Source organism: Leiobunum rupestre, chromosome 10 (genome assembly GCF_980474605.1).
Source record: "Leiobunum rupestre chromosome 10, qqLeiRupe1.1.hap1, whole genome shotgun sequence".
In the NCBI taxonomy this organism is placed as follows: domain Eukaryota; kingdom Metazoa; phylum Arthropoda; class Arachnida; order Opiliones; family Sclerosomatidae; genus Leiobunum; species Leiobunum rupestre.
The window spans coordinates 26520489-26535757 of record NC_143393.1 but is presented as its reverse complement, the minus strand read 5'-3'; the positions used below and the strand labels follow the sequence as shown (position 1 = coordinate 26535757).

At 35.2% G+C, this 15269-nt stretch overlaps 3 protein-coding genes across 8 annotated transcripts in view; all 3 read left to right on the top strand.

Annotated features, from left to right (window-relative positions):
- The first annotated feature begins 1203 nt into the window (after positions 1-1203).
- LOC149925261 (spermatogenesis-associated serine-rich protein 2-like) lies at positions 1204-6338 on the top strand. Of its 2 annotated transcripts, none has more exons than XM_090161412.1 (13): positions 1204-1396; positions 2489-2566; positions 2641-2749; positions 2812-2849; positions 2932-3178; positions 3242-3583; positions 4385-4514; positions 4596-4654; positions 4712-4821; positions 4893-4995; positions 5065-5196; positions 5261-5301; positions 5373-6338. In XM_090161412.1, the coding sequence occupies exons 2-13, from the start codon at positions 2522-2524 to the stop codon at positions 5937-5939; spliced, it is 1923 nt and encodes a 640-aa protein (XP_090017538.1). In that variant the 5' UTR covers positions 1204-1396; positions 2489-2521; the 3' UTR covers positions 5940-6338. The 2 variants fall into 2 exon arrangements, with proteins under 2 accessions (XP_090017538.1, XP_090017537.1); XM_090161411.1 differs by having other exon boundaries at positions 2812-2855.
- A 1089-nt stretch (positions 6339-7427) lies between these two features.
- arm (armadillo) lies at positions 7428-13179 on the top strand. 5 transcript variants are annotated; one of them, XM_090161408.1, is made up of 16 exons: positions 7428-8020; positions 8103-8354; positions 8519-8594; positions 8666-8787; positions 8857-8962; positions 9072-9259; positions 9325-9629; positions 9702-9903; positions 9962-10106; positions 10165-10274; positions 10339-10545; positions 10627-10881; positions 10945-11260; positions 11326-11450; positions 11517-11640; positions 12867-13179. In XM_090161408.1, the coding sequence occupies exons 3-16, from the start codon at positions 8549-8551 to the stop codon at positions 13070-13072; spliced, it is 2457 nt and encodes an 818-aa protein (XP_090017534.1). In that variant the 5' UTR covers positions 7428-8020; positions 8103-8354; positions 8519-8548; the 3' UTR covers positions 13073-13179. The 5 variants fall into 5 exon arrangements, 4 of the variants coding, with proteins under 4 accessions (XP_090017534.1, XP_090017536.1, XP_090017533.1 ...); XR_016477084.1 differs by adding an exon at positions 11863-11998 and having other exon boundaries at positions 8019-8354; positions 12867-12964; XM_090161410.1 differs by having other exon boundaries at positions 8020-8354; positions 12881-13022.
- A 585-nt stretch (positions 13180-13764) lies between these two features.
- Positions 13765-15269, top strand: part of LOC149925259 (uncharacterized) — a 31499-nt gene continuing 29994 nt past the window's right edge. Inside the window, exon 1 of the mRNA XM_090160888.1 lies at positions 13765-13862. The gene's annotated coding sequence lies outside the window, so the exon portion shown is untranslated. The remainder of the gene's footprint in view (positions 13863-15269) is intronic.

The following is a 15269-nucleotide window of genomic DNA, read 5'->3' as shown; positions in this document are numbered from 1 at the left end:
CATGGCTGCTAAACTTCGTTTTAATAAGCCTTTCGGCGTGTACTTCCCTAGCCGCACGGAATGGTCAAATGTTACCCTCGGTACCAGAGGGGAAGTTGTCTGGTTCACCGATGGGTCTAAAACCCATTTAGGTGCGGGCGCAGGGATGTACTGCCTAACGACCAAGTACGGCTTCTACGAAAGCCTTGGAATTTACGCAAGTGTTTTTCAGGCAGAGATTTCTGCTATCTGCTTCTGTGTTGACTTCTGTCTTAAGAAGAACTATCGCGGGAAAGTTATACAAATTTGTTCGGATAGCCAGGCTGCTTTAAAAGCTCTAAACCAGTCTAATGTTTCTTCTAGACTGGTTCTTAGCTGCTTGGATCTCTTTCTAATCTCCTGACGCTTAATAAGGTTCAACTTTATTGGGTCCCTGGACATGAGGGGTATCATGGGAATGAAAAGGCTGACGTCTTGGCCAGGGAGGGTGCGATGGCTGGGTTCTGTGGACCAGAACCCGCTGTCCCTATCCCCCGTGGCTGGATACGCAGCCTGGTCTCCAAGTACATGACTACCCGTCAACTCGAGCTTATATGTGTGGCCGTGGATATGGTTATGTCACCGGCGTTGTAGGTTGCTGTGAATAACTCAAACAAACTTAACACATTAGAAGGATTGTGTGTATTCTGACCGTCGTACGTCTTGTTCTCTCTCTTAGAGCACTGATGACGCGATATTCCAAGGCAAAGAGAATCACCGGCAGCGTTGCCATACGTACTATAATTATGGTACAAATACCATAATTTTGCATAATATTATAAATTGTACTTTTTTTTGAGAGCGCACTATAGTTTACTTGTAAACATATTTCTAAGAATAAACTTTGATACCAAACCTAAGCCTCAAAACGGGTATTTTTCAACAACGTACAATACAAAAACTCATTCCTACTGAATTATCGTACAATCGCCAATATCGTACGTTGTAATATCGTACATCCTACTGAATTATCGTACAATTGCCGATATCGTACGTTGTGATATCGTAAATCGTACGGAAGGTGAAATTATCGTACAAAACGATAATTATCGTACAGGTTGGCAACGCTGAAAGATAGTGAGTTTGTCGCCCTCTGCTGATGATGATCGCAAACACGTGAAATTTCAAGTGGCGCCCCTAACGCCAAATTCCAAGGATTTTTTTTGATACGTTCGGACGATAAGCCCTGGTTTATTTTGACAAGGTGTCAGCTCAGTTGTTTATTCGGTGTGAATTTCTAACCAAAGTAATTAAAAAAACTTCTATTATTATACGACGATATTTAGTGTGGCTGTATTTAAAAGTTTTTATACGACGCGATACATCCATTTTATGGTTTTATAATACTTTGTGAAATCTGAAGAATTTAAAAACAAAGGTGAGAATCCTTATCCTTATATTTAAGCCTTGGCCTAATTTTTTTAGGTTTTTCACTTTTCCTAGACTTCATTTAGGCTTATGAGAATAGGGCCTTGGACTTTATCGAAATTATCTATAATTGACTTTTCTGTACATAATCATTGCAAGAATTTCCATAGTGGGTGTAGTCTTTAAGTCTTTAATCATAATAACATTTCTACGGTTTAATGATTATGGCATTGAACTAGATACGTGAAGTGTTAAGTTTTAATGAAGTTAGGCGGCTTAGGCCTAACATTACGTAACTACGTTAACTTTACGTTTTACTTAAGTTTAATGATTAAAATTTCACATTGAAACTTTATTAGTGGTATCCCCTTACTAAAATACATACATTATACACATTATATAGCCATGTTTTATTAGGTTGACAATGTCTTTGGTATACAATATTACAATTTAACCCGAAATCGCTTATTTACAATAATCTCATTTCTTGATCACAGATTTTTTATTTTTTAGTGTCATTTGTGGTAGGAGCATACTTTATTATACATTGTATTCAGATAAATAAATTTAGGACTGTTATCGGTCAGTTCACGTTTGCAGCTCTATTACATAACTCCTTGAAAATTGGAAATTTTAACTGAAGCTCACATTTTTAGGGTATAATTGTTTTTGGGAAATTCCCTTTTGTCAGTAATTTTATCAGTACCATCCTTTGAATTAAAAGTCAAATCATTGCAAATTTTAAAAGTCAAAAGTGGTTTTTCTCCATCTCAGAAACCTGCAGAAATAGCTTAAATTTTGAGTGAATTTCAACTAAGATTATCTAACGTTGCTGATTTTGGCATCAAAACTGCATACAAATGAATTAATAAAGTAGCCGTGCTAAGTAATTGGTAGATATATGGGAGCTTATCAATTGAAAAACAAATAGCTTGACAAGCGATGTTTTATCAACCTTTTCTCAATTACATCTACTTCAGAGAAATAACGCTTATCAAACCAAATTAATTTTTAAGCCAGTTTATATCTGGATAATATTTTAAGTTTTGGTTTTGATTAGTGAAAGAGAAAGGTTTTCTGTTAATGACATTTAAATCCCCAGGTTTTTTGTTGTACTTTTTAAGTCAATTTTCTAATGGCATCATCCGATGATAATGTGGATGAAACTTTAAAGTACAAGGTATAAGACAAATCTGAATTTAAAATTAATTTTGGTAACTTTCTTTCATTAAAGTAATTTTTTAATTAAATTAGGTTGGGAAGGTATTGGAGATGCATCCCAATAAGAATAAACAGGAAGTTAAATTGGTTTTGGAATATTACAGTTTTGATGTAGATACAGTTGTTAATGCTTATACAGAAGGTAAAGTTTTTTATTTCGTATACAACAATTTTTTATCCTGATTCTAATTTTGGGTTTTGTAGGAAATGTTCCTGATATTTTAAAAAATAGCAGCAACTCTGTGCGTGTAAGTTTATTTTAATTTTTGTTGCTTCTAAAGTGTCATTTTACGTTACTGTGAGTGTAATAAGTTTTTTTTTCAGGGAAATAACAAAAATAAGCGCAAGAAGAAAAAGAACAAGAAGTCAAGTTTAGCGGGAACTCCTCAGCTGACTGACAGTAATACCGTCGAAACTGCTAACTCTTCTTTGGTCAAAGGAGATGTTGATGATGATGAAGAGTATGAGTTACCACCGAGTGTTCAAATTGAATCCCAAGCCAACTCTCTCTCGGATGTTTCCGAAAGAGTTGGTGAATCTACCCAAACCAATAATTCCTCTAGTCAAAATGGTTAGTCTATGATTATTCCTATTAATATCAACCACTTAACAATGTTTTTTACTTTGGCTATAGGTGATTTGAATAAATCTCTGAAAAATTTCCCATCTACAAAACCCAAGTCCCAAAACCCCTTGCGAGATTCGGAAGAAAAAACTTTAACAAGTGAATCGGCTAACGTCTCAGCGAGCAAGGAAATAGTAAATATTCCCCCAGATGAAACAAATTTAACTAGCAAATCTTCAGGAAGTAACAATGCATCTCCGAAGAAGACACACGAATTCACGAAACCCTATCCCAAAAATAGGCATCGATCTTCTGGCAGTTTTAGTCAGTCACGTACAACGTCTCTTTCGGAAGAAACATCTTCTCAGGCATCTCTTACTAGTTCCGCTCCTGGAAACCAGGGGAAAATAAGTAATTAAGAGAACTAAAAATTTTTACAAAATATCAACCACCAACGCAGGTCCTATTTTTTTTTTTTTTTTTTTGTGGATGCTTTAGACGATACTTAACATTTCTGTGTCAAAATTACTTTGCGGAAAGAAAATACGCAATGATATTAATTTTGTAAAATTTATGATTTTTAGCGTTACCTTTCTCCAAAATTTGGCCCGCTTCATTGCTGTAGGTGAAGTAGGATGCGCGATGGGCTTAAAAGAAATAAATGTGCAATAAAAGTATAGCATTGTCCATTTAAACTATCGTAAATTAAATGTTAAAACTTTTTATATAGCCACGCTTCTCTGCAAAATTTTGTTAAACTGCCCGCGTGCCCTCTGCAAATTTTGGTGAAGCACCTATCTCTGAACACGACTAGTTTAAAAAAGTATTGTGGAAAAATATGAAAATATAATCAAAAACTAAGTGTTGGTGCCACACAAACCCCATTCTTGCTAATCACAATGGGCCGTCTACGGCGTCTAGCATTGCGACCCAGAGGACATATTACCAAGAAAAAATATAAAATACTTTTCAACCGCCAAATATTGCACAAACGGAAAAGTAACGCTAGAAAAGGTTAATTTTGGTTATTTTTCAAAAATTAATATCTCCATGAATTTTCATTAGCGCAAAATAATTTTTGCACAAAAATGTTCAGTATTGGCTAAAGTATACAATAAATATTAAATAAAAAAATTGGCTATGCGTTGCTGACTTTTGATATTCACCTAAATTTTTTTGTGAATGTTAATGGTTTATCCAATCTGTTTCTAGATTTGGAAAAATCCATGAAAGATTTGTCTAGGCAAACCGTAGCTCTAGCGCGAGTGCACAACATTTTAGAAGAAGAATTGGAAAACTCATTCAAAAGGATAAAAAATGCTATTAGCGAAGTTCATAGGCTGTATGATGTTCTTTTTTTTTTTTTTTTAGAAAATTTGTGGTTGCAAAATTTTAATTGAAATATCTTACCTAAAAATATCAGATTAGAAGATAGGAGTCAAGGCCTTGAACAAGAAATGGAAAAAGTTAAAAAAGATGCCAGTAAGGAATCTGTTTATTATTTCCGAGAATTTGATCTAACTGTTTTTTTTAATTTAGGAGCTTTGCTGTCCCAAAGAAAGGAAATTGCGGCAGAACTGAAGCAAAGGGCAGAAAGGTCCTCATCTTTCACAGAGGCAGAACTAAAAGAGCTAAGGGATGACATTAAAGTAACTAATTTTATCTTAATTCCCATTAAATTGTTTAAAATTGAAACTTAACCGATTTGTTTGTACTTAAGCATTTTGTAGTAGAAAGAAAGTACGATGATGAATTAGGAAAAACAACTAGGTTCATGTGGGATAAAGATCGGATATTTGAAGAAATTAAGAATTTTGGTGAAAGTAAGGAGCCACTTTGATTTTGAAGTTTCTGTCAGATTAAGGGTGATATTAGTTTCATTTTCTTTTCAGTTTTTCACGTAAAAAATTGTTATAGTCAACGTAGGCAGTCTGTTTCCTCAGTGGCAAGTTCAACGTGTATGACAACGAGTGCATTAGAATCCCCAACTGAGCAACAAATTCCTAATTTAAATAGTTCTAAAGGTATAGAAATTAATTAATTTACAAATATTTAGAATATCTGTTTAACATTTTCTTCTCTTGAAAGATAATACTGGTGACACCAGCAATTCAAATGACCAATCCGCAGTAAGTTCATTCTCATTTCATTAATCCTAATGTTGAGATTCTATTGGTTTAATAAAAATGTATTTCTGCAGGATTCCAGACCTCATAATGCTTCAAATCAGTTCCAAAGTCGCTATAGAGTTTTCTTTAGTTCAACCAGACCCCATTACAACGATTATGGTGGTGGAAACAGTGGGTCAGGAGGTAACCACTCTGCACAGGGTCAAGGTGGGGGATCAATGGGTGGAAATAGCGGACAAACCCGACCGAATTATAGGCATTATCAACAAAATCGAGGTGGCCGTGGACATTTTGATAATAGAGGTGGTGGTGGAAGGGGTAGAGGATATTATAAATCCCACTTCAACAACCCACGATATCCCAATAACGCGAACCAACAAGATACGGAAGATTCTGGTAATAAGAGGCCACCACCTCGTAAAGGCGGTAGGAATCCCAGATTTCAGAATCACAATCACGGAAGGAGCTATCAGCACCATAACAACAACAATAGCACTGTTAATAATAATATCAATGCAACAGCCAATAACATCCCTTCGTCTAGCGAAAATGCGACTCCCAAGGATGTTAAAGTAAACAGCGATAAAGCTTCGGAAGGGAAGAACCCTTCATTGGTTAATGGCTACACTAACCATTAGTTAATCCCCTCTTAGTTCAAATCACCTTTGCCCCTTCAAAACTCCTATTTTCTTATTATTTTTGGATTTTAGACAAAAAAGGCTTTGGCAAACCTTCTTTGATTGTCTTTAGAGCAAAGTGCCTGCTCTTTATATTCGAACCCTCTTTAACAAGCTGTTCATGATGGAGAAAATATTTTAGGGGGTTTTAGGCCGTGATTTAGATTTAAGTGTACGTTGTAATCTTCTTTCCTATAAATAGCAAAAAAAATCTTTGTTAGATCGTTTAAATTTTTTCCCTTGAAAAATATTTGAGAAGTTTCATTTTTAATATCAAATGAAGAAAAATATTCCCACATCTCTGGTGTATCGTTATTTTTTCCTTTCCAAATTTGTATAAAGTCAATCCTTTTTACAACAGCTTGTTACAGATTTTTGAAATCTGGAACTTTTTTATTTTTATCCTCTGATTTACCATTATAAAATTATATTGGCCTGTATCTTTCGTATAGAAAAAATATATAGATATTTGGTTTTTCTTTATTTTTCTGTGAAATTTTGAAGTTAGCTAGCTCTTGATATATGTCTAAAAATTTCTACAGTTTGCTTTTTCTTTTTAAGTGTAAGCTCTGTTTTGTTCCCGGCTATTTCTTCATTCATTGGCTTTATTGCGATTTTTATCAATATTTGATTGCAAACGATAGGCTAACAGTGGCTTGATATAAGAAGTCTTTAATAAATTTTATACTAACTTCTCGTATAATAAAGAGAAAGTAGCTTGTTGCGTAGTAGTTAGCCTAGCTATTAGATTTAATATTATTTTGAAAAAATAGCCTAATATTTGTTCTGTAAATTAAGAGTTTACAAAAATGAGTACAATTGTTAGTACGTTTTTCTATAATAAACATTGAAAAATTAAAAACTTTTCTCCCCTATATTAGTTTCTTTAGTTGATTCTGTAGATTACATTATTTAAGTAATATTTTATGGTTTATAGAAAACATGATAAAAGGTTTTTTGCGGGAGTTTCGTATATCACTCTGTTTTAAACTTGAAACATCCATGTTATTATTAAAGGAAAATATTTAAGACATGGGATTTGTGCCAAAATATGAGCAGATTTGTATCTGCGAAAATGTTCAGGGCTATTGGATACTCTTTAGACAATTTTATTTTAAAAGTGCTGCTTTCTTTCAGGTTAAAGGTACTGTTAAAAATCTTGACTATTTCTTTGCATTAACGCATAAATAGGGTGGGAGCTGAATGGCAACTTTAATTTGTATCTACAAGTTAAGTTTTTAGTTCTTTAACACACTTGAAAGTTTAGGTTTGAAATAAAATTGCAGCTCTTTTTTTATTTATAACACTTTAATTTACTTCGCAGAATGGAGAACTCTTAACACATGTTTTGTGCAATTTGTATAGTATAAATTAAAGAGATGGCCACAAAATTTAACAAAAAACCCTCGGAAAAACTAACTAAAGTAGGGAATTAAGCATAATTGAATAAAACAAAATGTATATATATATATTATGAACCAATTGAACCCTTTCACCCAAAATTTTAATCTAATTAGCTTTTAGTTGTTTGGTGCCTTATAACTCCGATAAAAAAATGAAACCAATTTTGTGAATGAATGTCAAGTCTTTGTAAGTGTATGCATGATCTAAAGAAAACAAAAATATTGGTGAAAACGTTAAAAAAAGCAAAAAAGTATTTGCTATTCATTTTTATTCCAGCATTATAATCTATAAATAGGAAGAACTTTTGTATGATATATAAAAATGAAACAAAAATTTAGATTGTAGTTTCGAGATAAAGCAAAGCTTAATTAAATTGTTTTTTAATGTCACTAGGGAAAAATTAATGTTCTCCAAATGGGACCATTTGTATAGTGCGTAGAAATATTAAAACACCTCCACTCGTACGCGAGGAATATTAAGATTTCTATGGTATAGTGATATCTTTTTTTAATGCATGAATATTTGCTTGTAGTTTTTGGACATTCCCACCAAATGAAAGAAAAATTAGCAACTGTTTCTAGAAATTGAAGGCTGGTTGTTCACTCTTTTCATTGCCACAAAATAAACTAATGTAGCATGTACTATAATGTCTTATTTATTTTCCTTATAAAACGGAAAACCAACGTGGTTCGCAGTTTTCAACATTTGAATTTCGCACAGGAATTTTTGACATTTCATAGGAATAATCTACCAATCAACGGCTAGCGTGATACCCTTTGAAGTTTTACCGCCCTGCCCGCCCAGTTGCCATCTTGGATTTTCCATTCGATTTCCGAAAAATTTTGTTTTGTTTGGGGACGGGTTGATGATCCGACGATACTTTTTTGTTTATTTCGTAAACAAAAGAAAGTATTCGTAGTTCGACGAAGGTTTAATAACTCAATATTGTTCCTCGGAAGCGTCCTTAAACAGGTATTTAAGTTTTTAAACGTATTTCGTGTCAACTGTTTAAAGCCAAGTCTTAAGTGTTTTGTTTAACTCATAAGTCATTGACTCAAATGACATCTTTTTTTTGTAAAAGATCTTTTGTAAACCAAGTTTATTCGCCGTTTTTAGAATTTTTATCCTTGTTTTAGACAATTTTGGTTTCCAACGAGGTGGGTATTATGAGTCATCAAATACAGCAACCACCGATGCCAGCACCCCGAGGAAGTGCGTATTTTTGATGCATTCTAATAGTACTTTATTTTGTGATAATATTATCTCGTACAAATTATAAATAGTGTCTCATGGGAATTACAATCCCGCTGATTTACCGATGAGCAATCCAAAAGAGCAAACCATGATGTGGCAACAAGGGAACTACATGGGTGACTCTGGAATTCATTCTGGTGCTAATACACAGGTAAAAACTATATTTGTTTGTACACTGAACAGCGTTTTTATATAAACTAATTAAATATTTGTTTTGCAGGCCCCTTCATTGAGTGGAAAAGACGATGATCTCGATAGTGATCAGATGGTTTTCGATTGGGGGGAGACTGGATTTGGACAGGGTTTCACTGCCGAGCAGGTTGAAGGTAAAACTTGAGGACCAAACTGTTCAAAGAAACTTAAAAGTCTTATTTAAGGGGGTTTTGTTAAAATAAATCTGAAAATATCTAAATATTTCTCGTTTTCTTGTGACAGAAATGGATCAACAGTTGAATCAAACCCGCTCTCAAAGAGTCAGAGCAGCTATGTTTCCTGAAACTCTTGAGGAAGGGATTGAAATCCCTTCAACTCAATTTGACCCCTCTCAATCAACTGCTGTTCAGAGACTCTCTGAGCCATCTCAAATGTTGAAGCACGCTGTAGTTAATCTAATAAACTACCAGGTAGATATTGGTGCAAGGTAATTTGTGGGCTCATTCCTAACTACTTCTAAAATATTTGAATTTAGGATGACGCAGATTTAGCAACTCGCGCAATTCCCGAATTGATCAAACTCTTAAATGATGAAGATCAAGTTGTCGTCAGTCAGGCTGCCATGATGGTTCATCAGTTATCAAAGAAAGAGGCATCTCGTCATGCAATTATGAATTCCCCACAAATGGTTGCGGCTTTGGTCCGAGCAATGTCTACTTCAAACGATCTTGAAACTACCAAATGTGCTGCTGGCATTTTACACAATCTCTCCCACCATCGACAAGGTCTCTTGGCCATATTCAAATCTGGTGGAATTCCAGCATTGGTGAAACTTCTTAGGTGATTAAATGCAAAAGTTTAAGTTGATATTGTACATCAGCTTTCCTAAGAGTTTTTATCTCTTATTTGTAGCTCACCCGTTGAATCCGTACTGTTCTATGCCATAACCACCTTGCACAATTTGCTCTTACATCAAGAAGGCTCAAAAATGGCTGTCCGACTAGCCGGAGGACTTCAGAAGATGGTGGCTCTTTTACAGCGCAATAACGTTAAATTCCTAGCAATCGTTACTGACTGTTTGCAAATTCTTGCTTATGGAAACCAAGAGAGCAAAGTATGTGGAATTTACTTTATTTTACGCTAAGAGACTCAAGAATTTTCATTCCGTTTAGCTGATTATCTTGGCCAGTGGTGGACCCGCAGAGTTGGTCAGGATAATGCGTTCATATACTTATGAAAAATTACTCTGGACCACTTCCAGGGTTTTAAAGGTCCTTTCAGTCTGTTCCAGCAATAAGCCCGCTATCGTTGAAGCTGGTAATATCCCATTTACTAAAAATATTTTAGGTAATTTACTAAACATTTGCTTCCATAGGTGGAATGCAAGCTTTGGCTATGCATTTGGGTCATCAAAGTCAGCGTTTAGTGCTAAATAGCTTGTGGACACTCCGCAATTTGTCGGATGCTGGCACGAAACAGGTAAAAGTAAAGTATAAAGTCTTATATTGGGCAGAATTGTTATTATTAATCGTACTTTTGGCTTATATAGGAAAGCATGGAAATGCTTCTTCAAAACTTAGTTCAGCTTTTAAGCAGCAGCGACATCAATGTTGTTACCTGCGCAGCTGGAATCCTCTCTAATTTGACTTGCAACAATCAGCGGAATAAGGTCACAGTGTGCCAAATTGGAGGAATAGAGTCTTTAGTCCGCACAATCATTCAAGCTGGGGATCGAGAAGAAATCACTGAACCCGCTGTTAGTAAATTTCTCATAACTTGGACCATTAATTTCTGGTTCTTGTTGTTGTTAACTAATATAATTCTTTGATTTTGTAAGGTTTGCGCTCTCCGACACCTAACAAGCCGTCACCCTGAGGCGGAACAGGCTCAAAATGCAGTCCGTCTTCATTACGGCCTCCAAGTTATTGTTAAACTACTTCACCCTCCCAGCCGTTGGCCTTTAATTAAGGCCGTAATTGGTCTCATTCGTAATCTGGCTCTCTGTCCAGCTAATCACGCTCCTTTGAGGGAACACGGTTCTATACCTCGCTTAGTTCAGCTCCTGTTTAAGGCTTATCAGGATACCCAGAGAGTAAATATCAATTTTTTTTACTCACGTTTTTAATATGACATTTTTTATTTCCCGTAATTATAGCAACGTTCCAGCATTGCTTCGAACGGTAGTCAAGCTGCGTACACTGATGGTGTTAGAATGGAGGAAATAGTGGAGGGGACCGTGGGAGCCCTACATATACTGGCCAGAGAAGCTCATAACCGCGCCATTATTCGCGGCCTCAGCGTCATTCCCGTCTTCGTTCAACTACTTTACAGTGAAATAGAAAATATTCAAAGAGTCGCTGCTGGGGTTCTTTCAGAATTAGCCACTGATAAAGAAGGGGCCGAAATGATCGAAGCAGAAGGTGCAACAGCTCCTTTGACTGAGTTGCTTCATTCGAGAAATGAAGGAGTTGGTCAGTAAAACAGTTTTTTTTTAAATTTTATTCTTTACGTAAACTATTTAATTAATTTTTTACAGCTACATACTCTGCTGCCGTTTTGTATCATATGTCCGAAGATAAACCCCAAGACTATAAGAAAAGATTGTCAATGGAGTTAACCAACTCTCTGTTCCGCGAAGATGGAGGACCTTGGGGACCAGGGGTATGCCAAAGTCATAAAAATTTTACTTCATTATTGCTTAAATGTCTTAATTTTTAATTTTGATAGGGTGGCGACATGGATATGTTGGGTCCTGATGAGGCTTATCACGACCAGATGTATCAAGGAAGTCAAGGTCCTCCTAGCGTTCACTCTGTCGGAGGCGGTAGACACAACCCGTATCCACCGCAGGGTAAAACCTATTATTTCTCCTGACATGTCACTTCCCCAAACGTATCCTCATTAAACTACCTTTTTAGTGTGTAGAACTATTAACGCGTGATACAGAAAATTTTAAATGTAATTATATAAGCTATTCCTCCTCAAAGTATTTTAAACCATGTTAATTTTCCACAAAGGCTTAAATGTGAAAACATTTTGTGTTTTTGAAATTCTTTTCCATTTCTTATCTCAGCTTTCTGGCCAGCTGCGTGATTTTTATTTTCAAATCTGTCTGTTATTAGTCTAGTGTAAAAACTTAACTAACCACTGCTTTCTGCGCTTTCTTTTCTTTTCCTTGAGCATTCATTTTCTAAGGATTTCATTAATCGGTATGGTATCCATTTTTTATCATCTTTTTAATGTTATGGTGGCAGGTTAAGCCCGCCCTAGAATAAGACTGTAATGGGGCTTTCTAGCTCGGGCTTAACTTGTGTTTTGTTTCGAAAATTATTCAACTTTAATGTTAGTTGAAGGATGGCGCCACTTTCAATTTATTTTCTATTCATCTATGTAAATTGAGAGGATGCTTATTAAAGCAACTGTCGGCTCTATCATTGCAACCCGTACTCAGAGATGGTAATAAATATAGCCGATTCTTAAAAAAACTACTTTAGTGGAGAGCGTGGTGCCATTATTAATGGCAAAGGAAGCTAAAATTCAAAATAGCCAACTGATAACGTTGTCAGAGAGGCACTGTAGAGTATTATATTTAGACAACTTTTACTCTATTTTGTGGATTTTTACCTAAAATGTAAAAAATATTGTTTAATATTACTGTAATTTATATTATTGACCAATTTACAAACTATTTAATCAATGATAGGGGTACCTATATGTACTGACTTTTGGATCAAAATGTAGCTTAACTATCTTGTTTTCATTACGATGATAGTGACATCTGTTGAAAAAAGAGCTACTTAACATAGGGCTGACACTTTCTTTAAGCTCAAAATTAATTTTTACTAGTTTCAATACTAAGGATCAGTAAGAATGTAAATCATAAAAGGGACCAATATAACACCATGAAATTTAAATTAATTATGTAGGATAACAAAGTAAAAATTGTTTAACTTAGTGCCATCTACTATTTCATTTAGTGATCCCCCCAGGGAAAATTTATTACCTAATTAAACTGTGTAAATATTAGGTTTTTAATACACATTTAAAAGTAATGTGAATTTGTTTTTCCCCCAACAGCTTATGACACGCAGGTCCCTATTGATTCGATGCAAGGTCTCGATTTGGGTGGTGGTCCTCCGGGTAGCAACTCTTCCTTTTCCCCAATGGATGCCCCGATGGATATCGGTGCAGCCTTTGATGATCTTGACCCCACCCTACCTTCTCCGACTAATCCTCAGGATGGTACCAACCAGTTAGCGGCTTGGTACGATACAGACCTATAGAGTTATATTACTAGCTCCTACATACGTACATGTGTCATTTAGAGTATCATTAATTTTTGCATTTGTATTTTTTTATATACACGTCAATATTTTAATCCCAAAATGGGGACAAAAAGCATCCATGATTATATATATTTATGGGACTTTTTAGTACATCTACTTTGTAGATTTAATCATACATTGTTTAAATCAAAAATATTGAATGTTTTAAAATTTAAAGGGACAATTTCATCTAATATTTGCGTTATTACGTAATAGTGAAGTTACTTATTACTTAAAACAATTTCAAAAAATTTTACTTCATATTTTATAAGGCTCTCGGCTTAAAATATCATTACCAATTTTAAATTTTCAATTGTATTCGTCTTCCACCTTATTTTCGTAATGTATCTGTAGAAAATTGCTGTCCTATAAATTTCTATAACTCTATGAATGTCAAGTGTTTTTTATATATATTTTAAGTTTGAGGGGGATGTGATTATATTTAATTATTATGTAAAAGTGAAAGGTGATTTATCAAATAAATGTCGAAGATCCGATTCTGTTCCTCTTTTTTTTTTACTTATTCAACAGTTTTAGTATCGTCTAAAAACGAAATAACCAGCCGGCGCTTCGTCGTCAGTGCAGCGGTATCTCTGAGAGGTCGAGTTCGAGGGGAAAAGGGGAGGAAATTACGCAGTCTTCGGTTATGGCGCGCTCCCCTCTGTAGGATTCGAAACGATCCCGCCGCTGCTGATCCCTTTTTTCGCATTTATCGTGTTTTTTGGATGTCAATTTCTTATCGCTTTTGGTGAGTGGATGCATTTTAATAAGTTTCTTGTTTATTCGTGACGATTGACTCTTCCCCGCGAACCTAACAATTAAAAAGACGCAAAAATTCGGTTTGCGTCTTCGGGATGAAGTGGGAGGACTTTGGAAGAGGATGGGACTGCCCCGTTTATTTACGGCATTATTTTCCATGTTTTCTTTGGCATTTGTTCGAGTGACAGGTGTTCGTAATTTTCACTCGTCATGCTAAAATTATCACATTAAATTTCTTAAATATTAACCTATTAAAAAAATCTGTAATTTAAGAAGTATTATCGCGTTGCGAGACTGCCATTCGAAATGTTATTTAAAGCTAGTTTTAGTTTCACGTTTCCTAGGTATTTCCGGAAATTCCTAAGATCTTTACGTTAGAAATATCTTCCTGAAAAGCTACTACAACGATGTTTTTTTTAATATATTATTGTCTTAAGATTGGCGATTCTAACTTATAATTAACCATTTAAACGCTTATTTTAATTAATAAATCTCTACAATTACGTCGGTGATTCGATTGCCAAAATATTCTCAGAAATTAAGGTCTGAAATATGCGCTATTGGATTTTGTGTGCCATCACAGCACTATGTCCTATTATTTTGAGTGTTTTTCGGAACTCCGTCAATTTGGCAACGCGTCAAACATCCGTCTACTAAAGATCGCGTTTATTTCCCCTATCTCGTAGCGTCCCGCGCCCATCTGATGCACTTGACATCTCTCCCTCGCTCCTAACAGATTTCTTACTTCTGAATTTTTTTACTATCCATTAAAATTAGATATGCCATGACCCGCTGGATTCGTTCCGTATAGAAACCTTCGTAATGCTGACTCGTTGACATACATTTCAGAAAAAAAAATCCAGTAGTTTCATTTTGAAAGGGGTATAGATCTTCAGAATCCTTTTGAAAAATTCGCCCAGAATTTCAAGAGGCTCTTCCCCTTCAGTCACGTGACACAGACGCAAGCATATATTCCCGCTTTTCCCAGAACACGCGAGTCTAAAATTAAAAGGCCACAGAATTGAATTTCGGAATTTGAAAAATGCCGAAAATTTGATTGGTCGTATCTGCTATCACGAGGTATGGAAAGGGAGGAGCTAGCTACAATTCGGACCGAATTTTTTAAATTATTTTTTGGCCCTTTAAATGCTAAATCAGAACAGTATCTAACTAGTAAAATTTTACATCGCTTCTATCACGAGATACTGAAAGGGAGGAGCTTGCTGAAATTCAGACCGGTTTTTTTAAATGATTTTGTGGCCCTTTATTTGCAAAATCAGAGCAGTATCTAACTAGTAAAATTTAACATCGCTTCTATCACGAGATACTGAAAGGGAGGAGCTTGCTGAAATTCAGACCGGTTTTTTTAAATGATTTTGTGGCCCTTTATTTGCAA

Excerpts from the sequence above, each read along its gene's own strand:
- LOC149925261 (XM_090161411.1), top strand. The coding sequence starts at position 2,522 with ATGGCATCATCCGATGATAATGTGGATGAAACTTTAAAGTACAAG. Across the intron at positions 2,750-2,811 it reads TGTTAATGCTTATACAGAAG|GAAATGTTCCTGATATTTTA; the intron begins GTAAAGTTTTTT and ends TGGGTTTTGTAG. Across the intron at positions 4,996-5,064 it reads AATTAAGAATTTTGGTGAAA|TTTTTCACGTAAAAAATTGT; the intron begins GTAAGGAGCCAC and ends TTTTCTTTTCAG.
- arm (XM_090161408.1), top strand. The coding sequence starts at position 8,549 with ATGAGTCATCAAATACAGCAACCACCGATGCCAGCACCCCGAGGAA. Across the intron at positions 8,595-8,665 it reads GATGCCAGCACCCCGAGGAA|TGTCTCATGGGAATTACAAT; the intron begins GTGCGTATTTTT and ends AATTATAAATAG. Across the intron at positions 10,275-10,338 it reads CTGGCACGAAACAGGTAAAA|GAAAGCATGGAAATGCTTCT; the intron begins GTAAAGTATAAA and ends TGGCTTATATAG.